The 26,300-nt window shown below is 43.1% G+C and overlaps 1 protein-coding gene across 2 annotated transcripts in view; it reads left to right on the forward strand.

Moving 5' to 3' along the window:
* LOC136947954 (glutamate receptor ionotropic, kainate 2) overlaps window positions 1-26,300 on the forward strand; it is a 99,020-nt gene that overhangs the window by 19,897 nt on the left and 52,823 nt on the right. The window contains exons 2-4 of one of the 2 annotated variants that reach the window (XM_067242196.1): window positions 22,110-22,277; window positions 22,834-23,097; window positions 25,387-25,568. In XM_067242196.1, coding sequence (XP_067098297.1) covers window positions 22,110-22,277; window positions 22,834-23,097; window positions 25,387-25,568 — 614 coding nt within the window. The remainder of the gene's footprint in view (window positions 1-22,109; window positions 22,278-22,833; window positions 23,098-25,386; window positions 25,569-26,300) is intronic. The other variant, XM_067242197.1, reaches the window with a different exon arrangement.

Genomic DNA, 26,300 nt, shown 5'->3' on the forward strand with positions numbered 1-26,300 from the left:
GTATGTTCTCTTCTTCTGTAAATTGTTACTGTAACTGGACAAAAAAGAAACGTTGCCAGTGTGGTGATTGTATTTATGTTTTATTTTTGGTCAGGTATTGACCAAAATGTATGTAAATGTTGTACTTTATATCCTAGGTTGGTATTGACTTTAGTTAACCAGTGTTAGTGATCAGTTTTGCAAAACTTATGTACAAATGGTTAATATGCATTCTGTTCATAGTTTATAGGCATTCTACTACACTCAACGGTTTTTCACTTTAATTAGACGGTCCTAAAACACGTCTACAAACATTTAGTGGAGAATGCCTATTAATAGTTTGTAAATAATCAAGAAGAATAGCACATTATCTTTAGTTGAGAATCAGTGCATTATCAACAGATAAGAAATGTACCAGTTAACTGACAATTAGTTGAATGATAGTTAAAAAACCTTGAAAGTCAGCAGACATTTTGTAAAATCTGTAGATCAACACTTGAAATGCACCTGATAGTCATCAGACAGTTGAATACATGGTACTTGTCTGTTGAAACTGTTGAACGTCAACTGATACATTGATAAAATGCTTATAGTGTGCCAACAGATGGACTATCAAAATGTAACACACAATCTACAGACAATTAGTTGAATATTGGTTTATGACTTGTTGAAAACAAGCTTTGAAAGTCAGCAGACACATTCAGTAAAATCTGTAGATCAACACTTGGAATGCACCTGATAATCTACAGACAGTTAGTTGAATGCAAAACTACATATCTGTTGAAACCGTTTTGTTGAATGTAAACAGATACATTGTTGACATGCTACTAAGTAGTTACTGATAACCTATAGTGTGTCAACAGACTGATGATCAAAATAAAGTGTTACCCCGTATTCATGCTATATATTTATATCTATTTGTCAAACCTCTCATCCAAACAGCATCACAAGTAACACTTCACATCCTTGAATCATCAGGAGCAACAGTCTTGCCAAATTTCAACTTCTACAGTGCCAGGTTTTCAAGATAAACAAGCCTCAGACAGACACACACAGATTCCGGCGTTAAGAGTTATCTGTTTGATTAAAAAACTTCTCAACAGATGTGAATAATTTTGAGCCAATATTAGGGTGTTTACAATGTGAGCTGATTTGACCCAAAAATATGTGATTTTTCGTACTGTTTTCATTTTTTTGTGTTGAAGAAGCCACTCAACATAATAAACAACATGTTTAGGCCCACTAAATAGCCTACTCATTTGTTCTTGTTTACCTACACTGTGGAATATTTTTTTTTTACGTACTTCATCTGTAAATTATACGTGTTTTTTCTGTATTTCTGAATGACAGGAAATACAGATAGAAAGACAATGGCAAACTGTAAATTGATATTTTTTACATAACAATTACAGCCAAATGTTGTTACTTAAAAATACACTAAAATGGCAGTTTGTTTTTACAAATATTAATAACATTTTCACCAAAATGTTCTGTTAAAACACATTTCAAAACTAGCTATTTTAACAGTTATTTTGCAGATATTTACTTTCATCCCATGGACAAATAACTTCTTAATAACATAATTTTTGGTTTAGACATAGGAACCTTGAATTGTGAACTGAGCTTGGATAGTTGAAGTCATGCAATCCTAGCATGCACCAGTCAATATGAAAGATTACAAAAGCCTGCAAAAGCCTTTTTGGGGCTATCTCGTTGTTTATGATCATTGACCAATGCACTTTTAGTAAAGCTCTCTCTTGGAAGTCGCTGTGGATAAAAGCGTCTGCTAAATGTATAAATGTAAAGACTCCAGAGTAGGACGAAGGAAAGTTGACTAAATATTTGTGTAGCGGCAACGCTCCTGTTACCCAGAATGCCCCGCGGCAAGCTGAAAAGCTACAGAGTTAAAGGTTTAAGCTTAGTTAGATAAGCATTGTTTTGAGTTTTGTTGTTGTGTTCGTTCTGTTTTGATATGTGTAATGTGATGGTCTGTAGTTTGGATAAATTACGTGTTCACCCCTGAGTGTGACTGTTGTCCAGTTAGATGGCGATCTAACCTGTCATACAAGCAGGTTTTATGAGCAATATTCCTCTCCAATTCGTTCATCTGTCTGACACTACAGTCGTAAATATCCGGATACTGACTCCAGCATCTGGATGCTGTATGTTGTGCACTAGTGATGGGCATTCCGGCTCTTTTTCGTGAGCCGGCTCGTATGGCTCAGCTCACCAAAAAGAGCCGGCTCTTTTGGCTCCCGAACGGCTGTTTAAAAAATACATGTTTTAACTATGAATTTGACTATGAAGGGTGTGAAAACAATTTGAATTAAATTATGAAATTAAATCATACTCAACCGTAACCACATATCTTTAAAAATGCATTGATTTGTCATGGCTCTCCTCCGAGTTTTGACTACTCTCTGACTGTGTGAGTTGGCTCGGCCCTCCCTCATGCAGGATTGACAGGAGCAGAATGTGAGGATGATCGTGTGCGCCTTTAAGCCTACAAGTATTTTTTTGTTATTCTTTGAATTAGTCAATTATTTTAAATACAATTAAAATTCATTATTTCATAATAATTTCGTTTTTATAGGATTTATTAATCTATTGAAAATAGAGTCGGCTCTTCAGATATGCAAGCCGGCTCCCGACGTTCACCTTCAAGAGCCGGCTCTTAGAGCCGGATCGTTCGCGAACGACCCATCACTATTGTGCACACGACTTGTATTGAATGAGCATGTTAAATTGTGATATCTTGTTTTGGCTTTATTGAAATTTTTATTCATTGAGAATGCTGTATTTTTTACATTTTTACATCAAAAATGTGTAATAACATGGGTTTATAATGTGAACATACACAACGTACATATGTTTGTACAATTAAAAATCGCCCCCCCCCCCCCCCCGCAAATCTGGTTTATTCAGGATAATAGTATACATTTAAAATGAGAAATGCTGTTTTTTTACAGAGAAGTTAAATTAATAAGTCATAGAGCAAGGAACAGCCTGTAATGTAATATTACAGATATATCTTGTAAATTTGGTACCGGAAAATTACAATTATTTAACGGTTAATTCATGTTAACATTTTTTTTTTTTTACTGTAATGTAATGGGTTTAATCTGGCGTCCCAGCTGCCAGATTGTTCCTTTTTTTTTTTTTTACAGTGTAAGCTTCCAGTTAAGTTGTGGGTGAGTCATGCATGATATGGTTTAATTTTCAAGGTGCAGCCAGTTTTTCCCTAGGCTACTTATAGCGCCTACGAGCTTTACAGTTTCTCAAATGCTAAAACACATTTCACAAACGTTTCCTCCATGTTCCCCAATGTCTAAACACACCCTTTTCTAAAGCTACATAAACACAACCACACCTTCTCACTTAACTCAAACTTTCACACCAAAAGAGCAGCTCGAAGCTTTCAAAAATGTAAACACTACACTACAGGAAAACAATTGAAAACACAATGCTCAATTTGTGAGAAGGTTCTTAGTTTCATAACTGCCAATGCATATTTTTAGAAACTTTACAGTAATGGATCTTCTTAGATCTCTGCAGAGGATTAGGCATTTAGATTTGTGAGTTTCATATGAAGAGTATAAATCTATAGTAAATTCTGCATGTACACTACTGTAACACAACTCAATACAAAAACAGAATCTATTGCACACAAAAATACTCTTGAAAACATGATCAGGGTGTGAAGTTTTTTTATTTACTTTATTCACACCACAATCACTGTGCGGCATCATGTTGCTGAGCTGCATCGAGCCACATCACCTCATCCACATCGCAGGCTATATTGTCTCTTGCCAGGCACCGCGGGAAAAACGCCCTGGAATGGCGCATCCATCCTTGGAAGGCCATCCATCCATCCATCATCTTCCGCTTGTCCGGGGGTCGGGTCGCGTGGGCAGCAACCTAAGCAGGGAGGCCCAGACTTTCCTCTCCCCGGCCACTTCCACCAGCTCTTCCTGGGGGACCCCGAGGCGTTCCCAGGCCAGCCGAGAGACATAGTCCCTCCAGCGTGTCCTGGGTCTTCCCCGGGGCCTCTTCCCAGTGGGACGTGCCCAGAACACCTCACCAGGGAAGGAAGGCCTTGGAAGGCCTCCACTGGGATGTCAACACAGGCCAGCTCCATTGCCCTTAGGAGGTTCTCTCTAGTGTATGGTTGTCTGTCATAAACCTTCCATCTCCACGATGAGAAGAACTCCTCTATAGGGTTCAGGAAAGGGGAGTAGGGTGACAGACAGACGTTTAAAAAGTGGTTACTGTTGAACCACTCTCGGATTTGGTTTGTTCTGTGGAAGCGTACATTGTCCCAAATGATCACAAATGTGATGTGCGGGCCCAGGATGGTGTTGTTGGCGGTCCAGGAGGATGTCTTAGCTCCTCTAGGACGGTGAGGAGACATTGGGTGTTGCAAGACCCAAGGACAGCATGCCGGTGGACAAGCCCCTCCAAACCCATGGCTGCACAAAGAGTAATATTACCCCCCCGTTGGCCAGGAACCTCAGTGATGGCTCTTTGGCCAATGATGTTACGGCCTCTTTGCCTTCGTTTCTGCAGGTTGAAGCCAGCCTCATCCAGGAAGAGGTACTCATGAGGTCTGGCCATCGCGTCCAACTTTAATATCCTCTGTGAAAATGTGAAAGTGCACAGGTGTTCAGAACAACAGTCAATCAGGTAGCACAGTATTGTCCAGAAGTAATGTAGGCCACTGAGCAACACAGTATGTCCACTAACTGTACTGTGAACATGGATGTATACTTGCACATACTCGTAATGTAGGTTTTTGTGTCGCGCTCAAAGGGAGCCCTATAGACCCGTTTCATCCGCATCTTTTGGCGCCGGAGAACTCGGTCTATTGTGGCCAAGCTGACATCATCAATGCTCTCAAAGTTGACATTGTCAGCAATGACTGTCTCTGATCTCCCGGAGTCTGATGAGGTTGTTCTCACGAACCATATCCACAATGAGGGTTTCTTGTGCCGCTGTAAATATGGCAACCCTCCCACCTCTATGTGGCATTCTTTCAACTCTAAAGAAAGAAACGTGTTGTCAATTGACATGTTTTACAATACAGTAACAACTGATTTGAAACCAATAGACTACTTTCACAGGCTTGTAAAATTGTATTGTGACAAAGAAAGCAATAGAGTACAATACCTGTTGTGTTGTCTGAATTCCCTGATAATGGTGGCCACGGTGAACCTACTCTGGTTTGGACGGACTCTTAGTCCTGCTTCAGCCATTGTCATGCCATGGACAATGACATGGTCAATGACTGTTGCTCGCATCTCGTCCGTAATGATGGTGCAAGGTTGTCTTGCTCTCCCTCCTGGACCTCCTCTCCCTCGTTGGCCTCCTCCTCTCCCTCGTTGGCCTCCTCCTCTCCCTCGTTGGCCTCCTCCTCTCCCTCGTTGGCCTCCTCCTCTCCCTCGTTGGCCTCCTCCTCTCCCTCGTTGGCCTCCTCCTCTTCCTCGTTGGCCTCCTCCTCTTCTTCCATGGCCAGCTCTTCTCCCTCCTCTGACTCGAATTCCTCTTCCCCTAACTCTGCCTTCATTCATTGTGTTTGTTTGGAATCTTCAGCAAACTGTGCACTCTGAACTTGCTTTTATACATGTGGTCCCAGAATTAGCAACAGGTGTCTTCAATTTTGAGTCGTTGTGTGTAATGAATGACGCCAGGTGTGTTCATTGTGTTCAAATATTGCTGACAGTGGCAAGCATTTTGCATCACATGAGCTTTCATTTGAGAATATGAGCTGTTGTATGAGTTGTGTCAACTTTCAAGCATACCTTCTATGTGTTCGCAATTTTTGTCATACGCATTTTTGTCATAGGCCTAAATTCGTTTTAGCCTACATCCATGGACTAAATAAAATGAATAGGCTAATCTCGGGCATTGCATTGTGCACAGGATGAATTTTGCTTTGTTTGACCTGGTAAACTGTGAATACATGTTTCAGGCTCTTTTGGAAAGATGCGATTTGCATCAACAACTTAACCATGCTGACTTAACACGTAACTTGAACCCTAATCTGGCCAGGTACAGTGCAATGTAGTCAGTACAAAAATACTGGGTGATAAAACATACATATCTAGGATAAATCAAGAAAGCAGGATCCTGGAATTTGATTGAGTGTGAATATTGTTTTCTTTGTCTGTTCTTCACTGCGGTGAAATAATCGGCGCTCGATTTCTGTGATTAACACAGAACAATCACCCCTCTCTTAAGGCATGAAAAGGTCAAAAAATCTTTGAAGCCGAATATCTGGGCTACAGCTTTCCAGGTTTACCAACATTCATAGACACGTATCTTCTTAAATTATTTTCAGATTTCAATGTATGAAACATCATTTGAAAGCTTACAAATACTTTACAAATACTTTCACAATCTGTAAAAAACTGATAAATTACCTTGGCCTACAACGTCCCCTTTTTATCAGACTGTGTCATATTTTTGTGATTTTGGAGGAGACATTAATATTTGCTGTTGGGGATTTTGAATGTAAGTGCCAACCAAATCATAACTATTTACAGTTTTTCACAATTGTTAACACACAAAAAGCAAAAATTTGGCAACATTTTCACAACCTTAACTTCATGTACCAATTGCTCGACCCAATTTGGCACTACTTCACACTCCCTTATCTGCATTAGACTCTGACTTTCCTTGTTTACACACTGATGTCAATTACACATCACCTTGTTGTCAAAACACTACACACAATGTTCAGTTGTTGCACACACTTCTCAAGTAAAGTCTCAAAGCATCAACCTACAACACACAAATATTAAAATCTCTAAACACTCAGGTCTGGTGAGCAATTTGCGATAAGGACTGCAGCATAAAAAGGGCCTTCAGCCTCTGTTTGGTTTGGTGAACAATGGAGAATTTAGAACATATCAACAACCAGAGAAGGAGAGGGGTAAGAGTGAGAGGAGGAAGAGGAGGACAAGGAAGAGGACAAGGAAGAGGACAAGGAAGAGGACAAGGAAGAGGAGGGAGAGGATGACGAGGAGGAGGAGGGTAAGGAGAAGGAAGAGGAGGATGACAAGAAGAAGGAGGATGAGGAGGAGAAGAAGGAGGAGGAGGAGAAAGAAGAAGGATAACGGTGATCTCTAATGAGATTCGGGGCACCTCAACCATGGTTTGAGCATGAGAGAGGCTGGCCAGAGTCCAACCAAATCTCAGCCGCTTCACAGTTGCTGCCATCATTAGAACCTTTAGAATGGAGAACAGGTATGAATTATATTTGCCTTGTGTACTGAAATACTGCATATCAAGAGAATACAGTGTGCTTACTGTATTTGTATTTTGCAAGACTGAAAGAGAACCACACCGTGGAGGAAGAACATGCACTTTCACAGCCGAACAGGAGACTGACATGGTGAAAATGGTTCGTGAAAACAATACTATCACACTCCGACAGATACAAACCAGGATCCTGGCTGACCATGCCACATTCAGAAACATCCTGACCGTCAGCCTCTATACACTGGACCGTGTTCTCCGCAGGAATGCCATGCGGATGAAACAAGTGTACAGGGTCCTATTCGACCGGAACACAGACCACATCAAGGAGTTACGGCAAGAGTTTGTGCTTGTAAGTCCCATACATTCAGCACTGACACATTCATGTATTGTACCTGTAATCCAATATTGTTCCTTTTCTACAGTGTCTCACTGTAGCCCACTGTGTTGACCCATCTGTGTCCATACTATAACTTGCATTATCATGCTGTCTGTTCCAGCGGATCCAGGAGCATGACACAGCTAATGAGCTATATGAATACATATTCATTGATGAGGTTGGATTCAACCTGGTAAAGAGGAGGCGCCAGGGCAGAAATGTCATTGGCCAGCGCGCCATTGTTGAGGTCTCCGGCCAGCGTGATGGGAACAACACTTTGTGTGCTGCAATGGGTTGAGCAGGCCCGTAGACAGTACTGTACTGTTCAGAAATAAAACTTTTTTTGCCGCATATGTGTGCTGTTTTATGTTTGACTATGAAAAAATTAGGCCTACACTGAGACATTTTACAAAAGTTGAAATGGCTAATTCTCCAGAGTTATTGTCATTCATATGGTGTGTTCCATTTCTAGAATTGTGTTTTCAATTTTGCACTACTGTGTGCTGTGAATGCTTGGTAGTGTGCAGCAAATGCTTATTGTGAGTACTGTTATGAATGGTATGTGTGTGTCATTTGAAAATATGGCTGTGTGTACCAAATGAGAACACGAGTTGCATTTTGTGAACAGGTAAGAGATTTGATGGCAAAGAGTCATCTTGCAAAGGGAGTGTCAGGTTTAGCATTTTGTGTGTGAGGTTTTCAGTTGTGTGTGCAGTTTTGAGAAAGCCATTATTGTTTTGAGAAACGTGTGTTAACAATTGTGAAAAACTGTAACTTGCACACAAGTGCATCATGGAGAGGCTGCAGCTAATCTCACTAACACTTGATCATTAATCATTCAATTTCTCTCTCACTGCCATGTTTATAAAATCCTTCCTCAACATACTAACATCAACAATAGAACTGAGAAATGTATGAATAATTTCAAATGTGACAAGGTCTATTACTTTGTTCTCCATGAAAGAGAATGTATCTATTTAATCATATTTTTGCTCATTCTGTTCTGCATACAATGGAACATACTATACATTTATATTTGGAAAGAGATTTCTTGAAACTGTAGATATTTTCAGTTGGTTTTCTGTCTGATTAATTTCTTTTCCTGAAGAAATTGAATCCATGACCAAATAACTATTATATCAGTCTTACTTGCACTGTTAGTATTGAGGTAAAATAAAAGGGAGGGACAAGCCATACTCTCAAGCTGTGCTTTCGTTCCATATAATTTCATTTCATGCACACACTCTAGCACACATACAGATCAGCAGGCCTCCCCCATAATGATTATCTAGACCATAACTCACTTAGTTCTTTAGTCTGACTATAATTCACACCCAGCCTGATGATGGGAGCTCTATAATTCACACACACACTGATTATTCCTGCTATAACTCACACACCTGCCATCAGCTGGACCACAATTGAATGAAGAGATGGAGGGATGGACTGTTGAGTGGGGGGGGGGGGGGTGGGAGGAAGTGAGGTATTGGGCTTTAGGCTTTCTTTAAAAGACACTTCTTTCCCTAATAATGGTGAACCAATATGACTCAGACTCACTGTAAATTATCCATTCCCTTTAAGTAGGTGTCAAGACCATCTGTACCAAATGTCTGTAGACAGTAAAATCGCCAACTGTCCACACCTGTCAGAGAGCGATATTTAGAACATTAATGTTTGATGCTCAGTACTTGAGTACTTATGAGTAGAATGGATTCAAAGAAAACACAGCTGTTCTGTGTCTTTAAAGAGTCCCAAAAGCACACACACACACACACTGTGCTTCTTGAAAGTATGTGAACCCTACAGTAATGGCCATTATTTGTTATAAAATATTACCAGAAACAGAAACAATCCTTATCTAAATCCCTACTTAATACTTAAATCTAATTTAAATGTATTACAGTTTTTCACAATTGTTAACACACAAAAAGAAAAAATTTGGCACAATTTTCACAACCTTATCTGCGTTAGACTTTGACTTTCCTTGTTTACACACTGATGTCAATTAAACATCACCTTGTTGTCAAAACACTACACACAATGTTCAGTTGTTGCACACACTTCTCAAGTAAAGTCTCAAAGCATCAACTTACAACACACAAATATTCAAATCTCTAAACACTCAGGTCTGGTGAGCAATTTGCGATCAGGACTGCAGCATAAAAAGGGCCTTGAGCCTCTATTTTGTTTGGTGAACAATGGAGAACTTAGAACATATCAACAACCAGAGAAGGAGAGGGGTAAGAGTGACAGGAGGAGGACAAGGATGAGGACAAGGATGAGGACAAGGAAGAGGACAAGGAAGAGGACAAGGAAGAGGACAAGGAGGAGGAAGGAGAGGAAGAGGAGGACAAGAAAGAGGAGGAACAGGAGGACAAGAATGAGGAGGAGGACAAGGAGGAGGAAGAGGAGGAGAAGGACAAGGAGAAGAAGAAGGAGGAGGAAGAGAAAGAAGGAGAACGGTCATCTCTAATGAGATTTGGGCCACTGTGGTAGACCATGTGCTCAACCATGGTTTGAGCATGAGGGAGGCTAGCCAGAGAGTCCAACCAAATCTCAGCCGCTTCACAGTTGCTGCCATCATTAGAACCATTAGAATGGAGAACAGGTATGAAGTATATTTGCCTTGTGTACTGAAATACTGCATATCAATAGAATACAGTGTGCTCACTGTATTTGTATTTTGCAGGACTAAAAGAGAACCACACCGTGGAGGAAGAACATGCACTTTCACAGCCTAACAGGAGACTGACATTGTGAAAATGGTTTGTGAAAACAACACTATCACACTCCGACAGATACAAACCAGGATCCTGGCTGACCATGCCACATTCAGAAACATCCAGACCGTCAGCCTCTATACACTAGACCGTGTTCTCCGCAGGAATACCATGCGGATGAAACAAGTGTACAGGGTCCTATTCGACCGGAACACAGACCACATCAAGGAGTTATGGCAAGAGTTTGTGCTCGTAAGTCCCATACATTCTGCACTGACACATTCATGTATTGTACCTGTAATCCAATATTGTTCCTTTTCTACAGTGTCTCACTGTAGCCCACTGTGTTGACATATCGGTGTACATACTATAACTTGCATTATCATGCTGTCTGTTCCAGCGGATCCAGGAGCATGACACAGCTAATGAGCTACATGAATATATATTCATTGATGAGGTTGGATTCAACCTGGTGAAGAGCAGGCACTGCTTAACATTGGCGCCCCAATGTTGAGGTCCCCGGCCAGCGTGATGGAAACATCACTTTGTGTGCTGCAATGGGTTGAGCAGGCCCGTTGACAGTACTGTACTGTTCAGAAATAAAACTTTTTTTGCTGCATATGTGTGCTGTTTTATGTTTGACTATGAAAAAATCAGGCCTACACTGAGACATTTTACAAGTCATTGTCATTCATATGGTGTGTTCCATTTCTAGAATTGTGTTTTCAATTTTGAACTACTGTGTGCTGTGAATGCTTGGTAGTGTGCAGCAAATGCTTATTGTGTGTAATGTTATGAATGGTATGTGTGTGTCATTTGAAAATATGGCTGTGTCTACCAAATGAGAACACGAGTTACATTTTGTGAACAGGTAGGAGATTTGATGGCAAAGAGTCATCTTGCAAAGGGAGTGTCAGGTTTAGCATTTTGTGTGTGAGGTTTTCAGTTTTGTGTGTGCAGTTTTGAGAAAGCCGTTATTGTTTTGAGAAATGTGTGTTAACAATTGTGAAAAACTGTAAATGAGAGCTTATCACATTTTCACTATGTTTATCTGTTTCTACACAATTGGTAGTTGTGTACTTACAGTTTTTCTCAATTGCTAAAACACTAAAACCCATTGGCTGAGCAAAGTTATCAGTTGCCTGAACTCATGTAGCTAATTGTGCCTGTCTGTTGTCAATACCTTAAACCATTTCACATCGTAAAACATAATTTGCAGATCTCACTTAGACTGTTCAGCAAAACTCTAAACACATTCTCATTTTTAAAACACATTCTGCACTCTAATGCACATGTCATCCATACTGGTAAACACAAATGGCAACAATCAAATACAAATAGATAAAACATGTAATTGACTAAACACAACCACTCAAAATTGATTTCACTTGTTTCAAATGATGTGACACAACCAATATAAGCCAGTTCAGAGAGCAAACAGGTTGTTGAAGGTGAGAAAATATTGCTTGTGATGTCGAAAAAGTGCTGTGGCCTAACCCAGCCCAAAGAAAAGAAGAAGCACACTGATCACGTGTTTACTCCTTAGATTTTTGTCCCTTTCAGTATTGTATACTGTAGTACAGTGCATTGAAGGCTGTATACTGTACAATGAACAAATTGTATGGCCCTGAACATTGTGCTTTCCATTTGTTACAGTAATAGTACTGACTGCTCAATAGATTTTGACTGGTTGCAGGTTCATATCAACAAAGAACAAGTTGTGAGTTGTGAGTAGTGAGATGCAGGGTACAAGTAGGAGAATTAACAAAAAAAATTGCAAAGAGCAAAGCAGAGTAGTAATTTCTGATCAATTTTGACCTACTATGATAAAACATGTTTTTGTTCATCAAAAGACAACAACGGATAAATATGAAATTTGTTTTGAGATTACGTAAAAATGTTTTGAACAATGTGTTTTCAATTTTTTGGTGTATTGTTTACTGACTGCTCGATAGTGTATATAATTTTGATCACTTTGTTTATGATTTGAGAGCAGTGTTTGATTTTGAGCACAGGTAAATCTGTTTTGAGGCGAAAGTTTCATTTTGCAAGAGGATTCAGAGGTTTTGTAAATAGTGCTTGAAGATGAGGTTTTGTGTTTAGAGTTTTGAGAAAGTGGGTGACTGTTTCAAGAAATGTGTTTTAGCAATTGTGAAAAACTGTAAGATGTACAGATTGTGTACATTCACATACTCATTGACAACTTTAATATATGTTATACTTTAAGTATGATCTTTTTTGGCTTGGGTACTCATTGGATTGTCAAGTGTATGATGGGTTGTGTAGGACTACAGTTTTAATTCAATAAACTGTAAGTGAATTTGTCATGCATAAGCAATAGATTAATTAGTTAATGCATAAGTGTAAATCATTAATTAGAAATGTTTTTCATATGTATGCATATGAGAAGTAGAAAAAGGCTGCGTTACGAAGCACAAATAGGTTATTGTAAGAAATGATCAATTTAAGTCGCTTGGAAGTCGCTTTGGATAAGAGTCTGCTAAATGCATAAATTTTAATTTTAATTTAAATCAACATCAGAGATGACTTAATGATCAAGGGTGTGTGTGATGGTTGTTAAAACTATTGTCTGTCTTTTAAGTTCCGACGCAAAAAAGGAACAGCTTTTGGAGCTAGGTTAAGGCAAGAAACCTGAAAGTATCTTAAGCCTCTGAGCATTACTAACACTATGTGATGTGTTGGATGTATTTAACCTTAGACAATTGTGTCCTGACAGGAATATTTCTAAAGTCCTGAAGGAATATAAACTGCAATTTCGGACCAATGATTGTTAGAGGTTGCAACATAATGCGGTCTTTGCACTCTTATCTGACAACAGGGAGTTTCTCTCTCTGAATGGTAGGCCTTCTGAATAGTAGACCTTCTAATCTAAATTGATGAGATGGCCTTAGAAAACAGTTTTATTATCAAAATGTCTCTTCCCACTAAATTATTAGTGTCTGTTTAAGTAAGACACAATAGACAGTTTTAAGTCAAGTGCTATGTAGCTCTCACATATTCCACTTATGAGAGCGTCACACTACAGGAAAATCTTTATCTGGGTTGAATATATTGAACCAAGGTCTCTATTTCATACTCTGCCACCACGGCCTTAATCAGACCAAGGCTGATTCTTCACACCTTCTACTCTAATCATATATGTATTTATGTAAATGAGCATGATGAAACAATAAATATAATGTGATCTGTAGCTGTGTAATTTATGAAAGTATAGAAAGGTCACATCAAATTATTTTCTTCAATACTGACCTTTTGATAGCTCATAGGCTAGGTTAGAATTAACAGTATGTTTTACGTAGGTTTAGATGATTCATTATATATTTAGATATCCCGCTGGGATTGTCAATAGGAGCAGGACCAAATAATTACATGTAGGCTGAGCTGTATTTGTTACAAATAGCAAATAAACTTGAAACTTTTGATAAATTAAAGACAGTGACTTCAAAGATGCGCTTTAAGAAACATACTATGGCTGCTTGTCATGGAGATGTAGAATAAAGCTAATAAAGTGGAGCAGATGGAGCCTTTCCATCCTTTTATCTCCTCCATTCTCTTCCTTGCCTTTTTTTCTTCTAGCCCCAGACAGTCTGCTTGAAGCAATTATCTCTATTCTCTCACCATTCCTCATGCTCTCTCCATCCCTATCCGCTCCTTACTCATTAATTAAAGGGAAAATGCTATTTTCTTTTCTCCAACACTTTCTCTTTCTCCCTCCACCCTCTTTTTCTCTGTTATTGTTTTCTTGCTTTTTCCTTTCCTCTCTCATTCTTTCTCTGTTTCTGTCACTTGTGGTCTTTCTTCATCCCTCCCTTTCTCTCTCCATCTCTGCCCTGATGTAATTGAATCAATAAGCAGGCTTTAATGCCGGTTGAAACCCCTTCAGCTTGGATTATGTCAAACTCGGCATGCTCCTTGAGAGGATCACTTGACTCCTGAACTCTGGAGGCATCTGAAGTTAATTCTAACAGATTCATTCATTCCTCTTCTGCATTCATTTTTAAGGTTCCAGGCCAGTAAGAGGAGATGCATAGAAGATCTTAAGACTTTTTGTCAAGGTCTGCGCTCTGATTTTGTGAATGACAGTTATATATATATATTTTTATAAGATCTGAAATTCAAAGTCATTCTTAGAAGTCTCAGTTGTGTATATAATGAATCAAAGACAATAAGAATAGGACGGACATTGTTTTTATTTATCTGTTGTTTTGCCATTTTCATCAGTATATAGAGTTCTCTCAGTTATATTGAGGTTTCTGAACAGGCTGAAATAATCCTGTTTTTCCCCAAAAACCCCTTTGGCTCAGATTCACGCAGAAATATTAGCAATTGGTTGATCTCACACCAGCTGTTTGGTAAAACATGTCAGCCATTGGTGGCATGGTTGTCAAGGAAAATTCTAGCGGTACTGTGTAATTTGAATAGTCAAGATGGCGGTTTCAATACAATTGATTTAGTTTGTGTCGCGCAGAGAGGTAAGGCTTTGAGATGTAAATTACAAACAACCTTCGCTACCACAACACTGAGCCCTCAGTGTAATCCCCAACAACTCAGATGAACACACAGAAGTAGCAAAAATCACTATACTTTATTGGGTATAAAAATTCATAATACAAGGCTTTGGTATGGTAAACTCCAAGAGAGCATACAACGCTGGAATAGACACCAATGTTCCTTGTGTGGCATAAGAACCGGGGTTTAGGATGGAACCAGCCCAAAGAAGCCCTAGCCCCTCCTTAGCCACCTGCTGCCCACAAAGTGTGCTGCCACAATTAGACTCTCCTATGCACTGCAAACTGTCACACCCACCCAATGACTAGACTAAGAAGCTCACTGCACTCAATTAGAAGACTAGAAAATTGCACTGCACCGCTATCATGCGCACACGTTAAAACCAAGGTCTGCAATTCACACTCTCCACACAGGGTAGGCCGCAGCCCAGGCGCCAGGGTCTGTCAGGCCACAGTTTGAATTTATTCCGACCCCAATCCCACCCTTCTCCAGTTAGTGGAACCCTCTCCTGGGTTTAAACCACCCAAATCCCACACAAGCAAGTAGTTACAATTAATATTTATCTAAAATATAAATGGATTTAAGGTCCGTTGGAAGTGTATCTCCGGATCCAAAGAGCTTAGAATCCCCAATAGCGTCTTATTGAACTGCAGGCACCATTTCCCTGAGGATGGTATGGGGTGGTACGTGCTTTCACACAGCCATACAAATTGCACAACTGAAGTAACAATGCCGACTCAAATGCTGCCCCTTGATCGGTCAGGAACCGTTCCGGGCATCCAAAGGACTGGATCAAGGAAGTCCAAAGGGCTTTCACTGTCGTTATTGCAGTCTGGTCCTTGGTCGGTATTGCCAGGGCATATCTGGAAAAGAGATCAGTGATGACCAGCACATAGGGATAACGATCGGTTGGTCGACTTAAAGCCAAATAGTCTAGCCCCACTACTTCAAACGGGTAACTGGTCTCGATGGATTTGAGAGGAGCATGAGGCTCCCTTCCCAGCTTACTGGCCGCACATATGGCGCAACCCCGGGTCCAAGCTTGCACCTCCTTACCCATACCAGCCCAGAAAAAGCGGCGGCGCAGAACAGATAGGACCTTTTCGGCACTGGAATGCCCAGTCATCTGATGGTAATCCTTCCACAGCCCACAAGCATAGGCTTTAGGGACCAGGAGTTGACCAGCTTGTGTCTGGGTGTCAGGTTCCTCAATGCATCTTACCAGGAGGCCATCTTGTTCCTTCAGACGGTCCCATTCCTGCAACAACCGGCAAAGTACAGGTGAGAAGTTCCGCCTTAACTCTTTTGCAGGTAACTCACCCTCTCGTAGCCAGTTTCGCAGTAGGCAGAGGTCAGGGTCCTGCATTTGCCGTGCCTGCCATGAGTCCTTCGAAGGTTGCATACCTTGTTCCCCTAGTTCCGGGCTCACCTCTTCCTCTTGTAACTCCTGAACAGCCAGTGCATCTGCTGTCTGTGTGCCCGGGAGTCTGGACAACAAGTCTGCATTCTGATTTGAAGACCCAGGCCTGTAATTTATATTGAATGAGTAATTAGCCAGCTGTGCTACCCACCTCTGTTCAACCGTCCCCAGGCGAGCAGTGTCCAGGTGCACCAATGGCTTATTGTCTGTAACCACTGTGAACTGGGCCCCCCACAAATAGTCCTTAAATTTCTCAGTCACAGCCCACTTAAGGGCCAATAGCTCCAGTTTGAAGGAGCTGTAATTCTGGTCATTACGCTCTGATGGGAGAAGGCTGCGGCTGCCGTAAGCAATGACTCTCTTGCTACCCCCTTGGATTTGGGCTAGGACGGCCCCTAGGCCCTCCAGGCTAGCATCAGTGTATACCTTAAACGGGTGGGCGAAATCTGCGAAGGTGAATATTGGGGTAGAGAGCAATGCTTGTTTTAGCTTGTCAAAGGCCTCCTGGCATTCCTGTGTCCAAGTCACAGGAGCCACCCCACGCCCTGTTTTACCTTGCAGTAAGCGGTGTAAAGGGCTTGCCACTCTGGCGAAGGCTGGGACGAAGCGTCTGTAGTAGCCCGCGAACCCCAAAAAGGAGCGAACCTGTTTCACCGTGGTAGGCGTGGGCCAGTCTCGCACAGCGGCAGTCTTGTCTGGGTCCGTCGATACCCCCTGACCACTGACCACATGTCCAAGGTACTTTACCTCCCATTGGAATAGCCTGCATTTCCGGGGCTGAAGTTTAAGGCCGTGGTCTCTTAGGCGGGTGAACACCATCTCCAGATGTTGCAGGTGACTTTGGAAATCGGGTGAATACACAATCACGTCGTCCAGATAGATTAGGAGATGGTCGTGTACATGCGCCCCTAAGCAGCGCTGCATTAAATGCTGGAATGTAGCTGGGGCATTACACAGCCCAAACGGCATCCGTGAAAACTGGTAAAGTCCCACTGGTGTGGCAAATGGAGTTTTTTCCTGGTCTGCAGGGGCAACCTCGACCTGCCAGTAGCCACTCGCCATATCCAGCGTTGAATACCACTCTGCCTGTTTCAACCCAGTCAAGGTCTCCTCGATTCTGGGCAGAGGGAAAGCATCCTTATGGGTGACTGCATTAAGCTTACGGTAATCTACACAAAACCGCCGCGAGCCATCCTTCTTACGTACCAAGACCACTGGGGCTGCCCAGGGACTGGAGCTTTCAGTAACCACCCCACTATCCAACATACCTTGGAGCAGGGTTTTCAGTTCAGAATACAAATTGGGCGGGATGGGCCGATACCTCTCTCTGATCGGGGGTGCAGTGCCAGTTGGGATTTGGTGCTGTACTACCGCGGTGTGGCCAAAGTCATCTTCGTTAGCCGCAAAAATCCCTGTCCATTTGTGTAGGAGTACCGCCAGCTGCCGCTACTGGGGTGTCGTCAACCCTTCACCCCGAAGATCCAGGGCTGGGTGGTCAGCCAGTTGGCTCTCGGGCACCGGTGGGGTCTCTGGTACCAGTTGTATGTCCATCTCCACTTCACGTGGTGCTGTGGCCTGAAGCACCAGACAGTGACGTGCCCGCACGTCCTTGGAGTTGATTTGGGTCACACTGGCTAGTGCCCGTCTCTGTGGGAGTGTCACAGGGTGAGCATGGGGATTACAAATGCGCAGCATTACTTTACCTCCCCGAGTCCAACTTAGCGTCCGGGCCACACGCCACTCCTGTTCCCCCGCATCACCCCCGAGGTCTTCGATGAGCACCGGGCAATCACTCCGTTCGAGTCTTTGGGGGATATTGGCCCAGATCACAATCTCAGACTCCGCTGGCACAGAGACAGGGGCTTGTCGCTGGAGTTTGGCCACTCCCCACACCTGCTCGTCACCGGGCTCAACTTGCACTCGTCTGCAGAGGGTAAAGGCTTTATCCCATGCTTTCTCGGCTGCTGGGGGAACCATAGACTTGAAAGCCACCTCGCCCGGATGGCCCTTCTGAAACAAAGCCTCCCAACATTCCGAGATTACATTCATGCCCAATAACCCATATTCGGTACTCAGGCAAGCATCCTGGACTATGACGACACCCCTGGATGGTATCTCTAAACCCCCCACTATGAAATCCAGCACTGCATAACCTACATAAGGAATCTTTAGGCCATTTGCAGCCTTGAGTGTTAGCCAGGGAAGGTCTCTTGCATCACGTAGTACCTCTTCCCCAAAGTATTTCTGAAACAGAGTGTGGCTAAAAAGGGTCACCTGTGAACCTGTGTCTAAAACACAGGGAATCTTCCTCCCTCGGATGGTAACTTCCACTTCAGGGCACCGACCCACTACCGCGGTCCTCTTAGGGGCCGCCATACAGGGCCTTGCCTCAGTCACTCGCCCTGCAGTGGCCGAGGCAGATGAAAACCCGCGGCAGTAGGCCGACGAGGGCAGTAGCGTTGGATGTGACCTGCCACTCCACAGTCTCTGCAAATTGGTCGCCCTTCAGCGTCCCACTGAAAATGTCCTGGGTTTTGAGGTGGTCTGGGGTTGGTTGGGCGGTCACCACCCTGCGGATACCTCCGAAAAGGGGGGCCTCGGCTGGGTTCCGTTGGCCGGTATTGCCCTCTCAGTTCCTCCACCAGGGTCTTACTTAAGACGGCCATTTGTTCTTGTACCTCTTGTTTTAACTCTGCCCGCAAGGACTCACGGAGGTGCTGTAGATCCCTAGCAGGGGCCGGCGGTTGTGATGTGCCCCGTTCCGGGGGTTCTGTGCGAGTCTGACAGGCTAACGCCTCATCTTCACGGCCGGCTTCCCGCTCCACGGCCATTTCCTCCTTGCATGCCTCTTCAAACGTCAGTCCCGGTGAAGCACGCCTAATCAGCCTCATGATCTCTCTTCACTGGTCCTTCCCGAAGCCCCCGGGCCAGCTGAGTCTGGAGGATCCTTTCCATTGGACTGGCGTGGCGGGAGTCAACCTGTTGCCATCTGAAAAAGAACTCACGAAGACGAAGAATAAATTCTTCTACCCCTTCCCCCGCTGTCTGCCTACACTCAAAGAATTCGGCCCGTAAGCCATCAGAGGAACGGTGGTCGCCATACTTTTTGGACAGAGCCAGTAGGATCTTCACGTCAGAGTCTGCGTCATTGTCTGGCAGCAGCATTTACTCCCTATGGGCCCTACCATCCAAAGCATGCAAAAGGAAATCAACTTTTTGTTGGGAATTAAGCTGGGCACGCAAAAATGCTTCACCCTGAGCCTTCCACTTACAAAACGTGATCACATTTCCCTCCCCACTAAACTTGGGGATCCAGGGGGCACCAACAAACCAGGGTAACATAACATGACTCATTGTTAGGGAGCCAGGGGGTGGCTGCTCATTACTGACCCCTGGGGTGTCCGACCTAGCTCGTTGGCTTGGGCCTGGCTGATTCTGCTCCTCTGTCATGATCTCTGACCGTTGGGGATCCTGCCGACTACGCCAGAAAAACCCAATGTCGCGCAGAAAGGTAAGGCTTTGAGATGTAAATTACAAACAACCTTCTCTACGACAACACTGGGCCCTCGGTGTAATCCCCAACAACTCAGATGAACACACAGAAGTAGCAAAAATCACTATACTTTATTGGGTACAAAAATTCATAATACAAGGCTTTGGTATGGTAAACTCCAAGAGAGCATACAACGCTGGAATAGACACCAATGTTCCTTGTGTGGCATAAGAACCGGGGTTTAGGATGGAACCAGCCCAAAGAAGCCCTAGCCCCTCCTTAGCCACCTGCTGCCCACGAAGTGTGCTGCCACAATTAGACTCTCCTATGCACTGCAAACTGTCACACCCACCCAATGACTAGACTAAGAAGCTCACTGGACTCAATTAGAAGACTAGAAATTTGCACTGCACCGCTATCATGCGCACACGTTAAAACCAAGGTCTACAATTCACACTCTCCACACAGTGGAGTCCAGGGTCTGTCAGGCCACAGTTTGAATTTATTCCGACCCCAATCCCTACCCTTCTCCAGTTAGTGGAACCCTCTCCTGGGTTTAAACCACCCAAATCCCACACAAGCAAGTAGTTACAATTATTATTTATATAAAATATAAATGGATTTAAGGTCCGCTTCCCATAAAAGCAACCCCCCCCCCCCCCCCATGTAGTCAATTTCGCTGATAGTTCAGCTCCAACCTCCAACCTCAGAGTTCAGAAGCGGTGTCCTCGTCCCAGCACCGGCAGTTGGTCGCCAATAAAGCGTCTGTTATAATCCCGAACCAGGTCGGCACTCCCACACCAGCTTGTGGATAAGTCCACTATAGCCCGAGACGACAGTTGGAACCTCCGAGGCCGCTAACATAATAGGCTATACACCAGCTTAAATTGTGGAACGTCCCTTTGTCCGGCGATTCTCGTTGTCACAGGGGTTGTAGCGTCCTTCGTCTACCGAAATCTGCCCTCTTCGTCCTGCGTCCCTCTTTTCTGGGCTTATGCGCCGAGCGACCATGCCCCCCTCCGGAGTCGGCACCTGTTGACAATCATCCAACCCAACACTCCCTCAACCAATTATTCCATCAACATCTTATGACCCGCGACATTTGCACAAATCTTAAGAATTAACAAAGTACTCTGTGACCAGTCATAATGAAGGACACACAGGCTATAAGCTACAGGTCGTTCGGAAGAGTGGTGGCGAACATCCATACACACTGCCTTATATAAACTTAGAACAAATGGTCTTCTAGATGGTCAATCAATCAATATAGCGTTCTCTGTGATTGGCTAGCACTGGTCAGTGACAGCGTGACAATATAACTCCATACCAAATGTCCCACAGTTCTTTGATGTTGCATCTCTCTCCAGACCAGTAGATAATAAAGCCACAGGAGTTGGCCAGCCAAATGGTCAACTGTCCTTTGTGTGGTCATCTTCAAACAATAATTTAATTAACACAAACCATGAAACAGGACACAATCTCTATTACCAAAAGGTCAGAGCAGCTGGATCAATTAATCTATCTAAACCTACTCCCTCAGGTCACAAGAACAATACAGTTGAATCCACGTTGTCTTCAGACCAACTGTCTCTTCCCCCCAGGTGACAAGAACTCTTCCAGGTCACCCAGACTTCCCGTCTCTAGACTTCCCGTCTCCTAGTTAGGTGTCATAAAACTGCAAGTGGCATCTCTGCCAAATGGAGTTGAATCAACATTCATTGTATCAAGCTTTTTAACCAACTGTAAACTTCTTTTAAAACACATACATTGTAACTATGTCCCAACATCTGGAAAGAGTTAACAGTTCTTTAGGTAATGACCATTTACTGGTACAACAATAAGTAAAGTGGCTTAAAGTATCTCACATTATTGCATCTTAACATTCTTGTCAGGCAATCTTTATAATTCATCTTACTCTCATCCCATCTCTTTTCGTGTCCTTCTCATGCTTTGCTTCTTTTTCAGACTATTTTCCCACCTCTTTTTTCTTCATCTAACGGCATATAAATCAATGGAACAAAGCGGGCAGGTGAACCTGGCAGTCAGAGCTGGGAGGAGGGGTCAACAACCCCTACACTAACCTCCCATCCAGGTTAATTGCTCTAAAATACACTCACCCTTTATGACAAAGGGTTACATCGCAATAGCCCCTAAAGGAGCGAGAGAATTCGCTAAATGTTTCAAACAAGTGTCCACTCTTCAACTGTGTAATTGCAGCTGTCGGGTCGATTATCTCGCTCTAAAAACATCGCCTGTTGCGGAGGAGTCCATTGCAGTCATAAAATGAGGAACTGAGGCTTAAACTTGTTTTCTGCTGTGTCATCCTCTTAGGAGGAATTTTTGAATCCATCGAAAGTGGCCCATCAGGAGCAGAGGAACTAGCTTTTAAGTTTGCCTTGAACACCATAAACAGGAACCGCACACTACTGCCCAATACTACCCTCACCTATGACATCCAGAGAATAAACATCTTCGACAGCTTTGAGGCCTCCAGAAAAGGTGAGAAGAGGCTGACCTTAATCACAGACAGTCAATAGTAGACATCTTAAGGCCAATGTTTGTTTCGGATTGTAAAATGATATGACTCAACAAAAATAATGTGTTGCAGTGTTGTAAGAGTTAAGTGCACTTGAATAGAGTGTTGCAGCAATTATGTATTTTTGTAGGCCAACCTGGAAGTTAGCATTACCCTGATTCCCTTGACAAAAATATAATGATTTTGGATTATTGGAGAAAATAATCTTTGTGGTAAACAAAGGTTAAAACAACAATTTTTCCAGCTATATAAAAATATTACACTACGAACTGTGACTGATGTATGAGAAACAGGGTCAAAGTTCAAGGCACAAAGTTATGACAAAGTTGTAGTTCCATTTGTGTGCATATTGCATGCAACAGTAAGTATTTTTTAAGGGCAACTGCAGTATGTTCTAAAAGTAAAAAGTATCAATTTGGGACACAGGGAATGTATTTCTGTAACCTTCCTCGCATCTCCTTAATTGTTCCTGAGTATATCTTTTCTGCCCCTCCCCACTTTTGCTCCCCACCCTTCCAGCCTGTGACCAACTATCTCTGGGGGTGGCAGCCATCTTTGGCCCTTCCCACAGCTCTTCGGCCAACGCAGTCCAGTCCATCTGCAACGCGCTGGGCGTTCCCCACATTCAGACCAAATGGAAGCACCAGGTGTCAGATAACAGGGACTCGTACTACGTCAGCCTCTACCCAGACTTCTCTTCCCTGAGCCGGGCCATACTGGACCTGGTCCATTTCTTCAAGTGGAGGACTGTCACTGTTGTATACGACGACAGCACAGGTACAGGTACAGTTGTCCCAGTTGTACAGTTGTTTATGATGGTGCTGTATGTGACCAGTGCAATATCAGTGTACTTTGGAGGTGGGAAAATACATATTCAAAAACAAGGATTCGAGTTCCTCCTCAGTGTGTGCAATGCCAATATGCAACGTTTGAGAAAACACACAGCCTCCTCCCCTCTCAATTTAGCATAGAGTGCTTTGTAACCTGTCAACTTAATTCGAAAATCAATAGTACTCTGTTCTTGCCAAGAGTCTTCCAGGTATGTAGTCCACATCCAGACCCTAAGCGCTCAATGATAGTGAGCATTGGGGGGAAAAAAACACATTACCCAGCATGACCCTAAGTCGCCTCAGATTAATGCCAAGCAGAAGGAATGTGTGGGCTGACACCAGCCATGAATAACCAACAGGCGCTGATCCTTTGAGGGTCGTCCCCGCCAACTCACTGCTTGTCGTAAAGGCAGACTTTGGGTCGTGAGTTTTACAAGCACGCTCATAATTCAGCACTGAGTGCTATGATATTTTTACAAGGTGAAGCGTCGGGTGCTCATCACTTGAAGGAAAAGATAGCATTTATGTAAAGAGAAGCTTGACCACTATGTCACGGAATTCGATTAATCTTCTGAAGCGTGTTCGGTTGGTAGTAGAACTGGGCTTTGAATGCTGTGCCCAAGCTGTCCATTTGGACTACTCAGATTGGCTGTGAGCTTTTCTTCCTCATCTGCGTGCTAACCACTATACTTCTGCTGAAACCCAGAAGTGCTTACATAGTGTCAGCCTTCCTGTCTGCCATCAAGCTAGATGACTTCCTCAGAGAGACAGGAAATTAAACATCAGCATTTAGTCTCTGTCACTTCACCTTATGAGATGAAGGCGTTAAGGTGTCCGTCTGGCTGTACTGTTAGTACCTTCTGACTTCAAAAACACTCATTTTGCCCTGTGGAGTGTGGGCTGCTTGCGTGCGGTGACAGTATATTAGCTTTGGTTTGAAGTCACCGTGAACAGTTGCCTCTGTCTGAGTCATCTTCGTTATGGCCACTGTTCAGTTCCTCCTCATTCCATCAACACTTTGGTGTACTCGCCGACAAAGTTTGACGTGATGTAGTAGCGGAGGTTGTTGGAGCAATTCACAAGGAACAATCTTTATTAGAGGTTTCTATCATAACATGCCTTACACTTCGACCCCATGGTGCAGTGTGGGGCGATGAATCCCACAACCCCACCCCTATACACAGACAAACAGACACACAAGTGCCCCAACCCCCATACACCCACGGCTTTACGCTTCAAAGAGCTCGCTTCTGATTCTGATTCTGAAATATTTACACACACACACGTACACAAAACCACGCATCCACAGTAAACTCAACACACATGCCCTGTCCAAGGATCCAGGAGAAAAGTCTCAAGGCATTAGCAGGAGCTTGCAACCATCGGCATCAGCAGTGTTTCCCAAAACGCTGAGCTCCCCTGACAGATTTGATGCTTAACGGCCCTCTGTCATTGTCGGAACAGATGAAAAAACAGAGCCCCAGAGTGGGGATCTTCTGGGATTACCTGAGGTAAGGAGGCTTCACAATTTATACAGCACTCCTCTCCCTCACGCGCACACACACACATCCTACCCCTACCCCAACCACCACCAACCCCTTCACGTTACCTCTGCGATACCCACACCCATAACAACCTATTCCTGTTTCACAGCAGCGCTCCTCAGATGAAGACAGTTAAACTGCTCACACAGCACTTTGAGCCTTTGAAAAAAGAAGAAAAAGGAAGAAAAAAGGGCTGACTATAACTCTCCTTCTGCCTCTTATACCATTTCCATGCTAGTGACAAGGAATCATTTCCCCCTTCAATCTGTCATCTCTTCAATAAGGGGCAAAGATGAAGGAGAACTGTGGCTGAATATGGGGGGTGGGGCTACCAGTCCCCAGGCCTCCCTCAAGAAGCAGCATGTGGTAGTCAGGTAGTCAGGCAGATTATGGCTCTGTCACCACAGGAAACCTTGGGTAGGATGAGGGGCCCTAGACCGACCCTGACTCTGGTGGATGGACAAGTTGAACCGCCCATCCATGGGAGGATTAATCAACTATGGATTAGCAGCTCTGTATATGAGCCTCATTTAATCAACCAACAATATTGCACCGATATCTTTTTGACCCTTTAAAATGGTGCCATGCGCATCCACATGGTTAAAGATTAACAAACATTTTTTTAACTCTGGCCTTTTTTAAATCCAGTCCACTATTCATGCGCTGTGTGTGTGTATGCGTATGCGTGCCATCTGCAGGTCTCATTCGACTGCAGGAGCTGATCAAGGCACCATCGCGGTACAACATTCGTTTGAAGATCCGTCAATTGCCAGCAGAGACTAAGGACGCCAAGCCTCTTCTGAAAGAGATGAAGAAAGCAAAAGAGTTTCATGTGATCTTTGACTGTGGCCATGAAATGGCTGCCTGGATACTAAAGCAGGTCAGGTCCAGAATTTACAGACCGTTTTAGCTTCATTTACACAAATTTACTTCATTTATAGGAAGCACTAGTGTATTCTCTGTTCTCGATTCAGATTTTAGAACATGTATTTTTCTTTCTTTCTTAGAGTTCAAGACTGTTCAAAAAGCCATTGCATCATCTTTTAAAATGAATTAGCAAGTGATTAGAATATTTGATTTATTATTTGACTTTAATGACAACATACATATTGTATCCTTGGTAGAATAATAGATTTCTATTACTGCCCTGCCATAATGGATGCTTCCTCCACAATAAAGTTTTAATTAAAGAGTGTCTGACTGCTCACACGGATATGTACTTTTGTAATAAAAAAATATGACATTATTCATATCAACACTTTATATCCATCCAAGATCATTAAAAAAGATCATGGTAATCATGACTTTGGTGGGTTAGTGAGGCTAATTATGTACAACATTATCAGTCACCTGACCTTGAAGCTGTTTAGACACACACTAGGGAACGTCAGCTCAATTCTCTATGGGGGAATCAGAGAGATGGCATAATTTGTGCCTATTCAAATCCTGTTTACCAGAAATCCTTGAGATACTGTTTTGGCTCCAGCACTCATTACATACAGTGGGTAGGGAAAAGCCATCAGTAATACACAGAATGCACTGCTGTGGAGTATTGGGTGTGTATGAGACTGCTCATTGACCACAGCTTGCCATCCTGAATTATTTCAGATCA

Source organism: Osmerus mordax, chromosome 8, assembly GCF_038355195.1.
Source record: "Osmerus mordax isolate fOsmMor3 chromosome 8, fOsmMor3.pri, whole genome shotgun sequence".
In the NCBI taxonomy this organism is placed as follows: Eukaryota; Metazoa; Chordata; class Actinopteri; order Osmeriformes; family Osmeridae; genus Osmerus; species Osmerus mordax.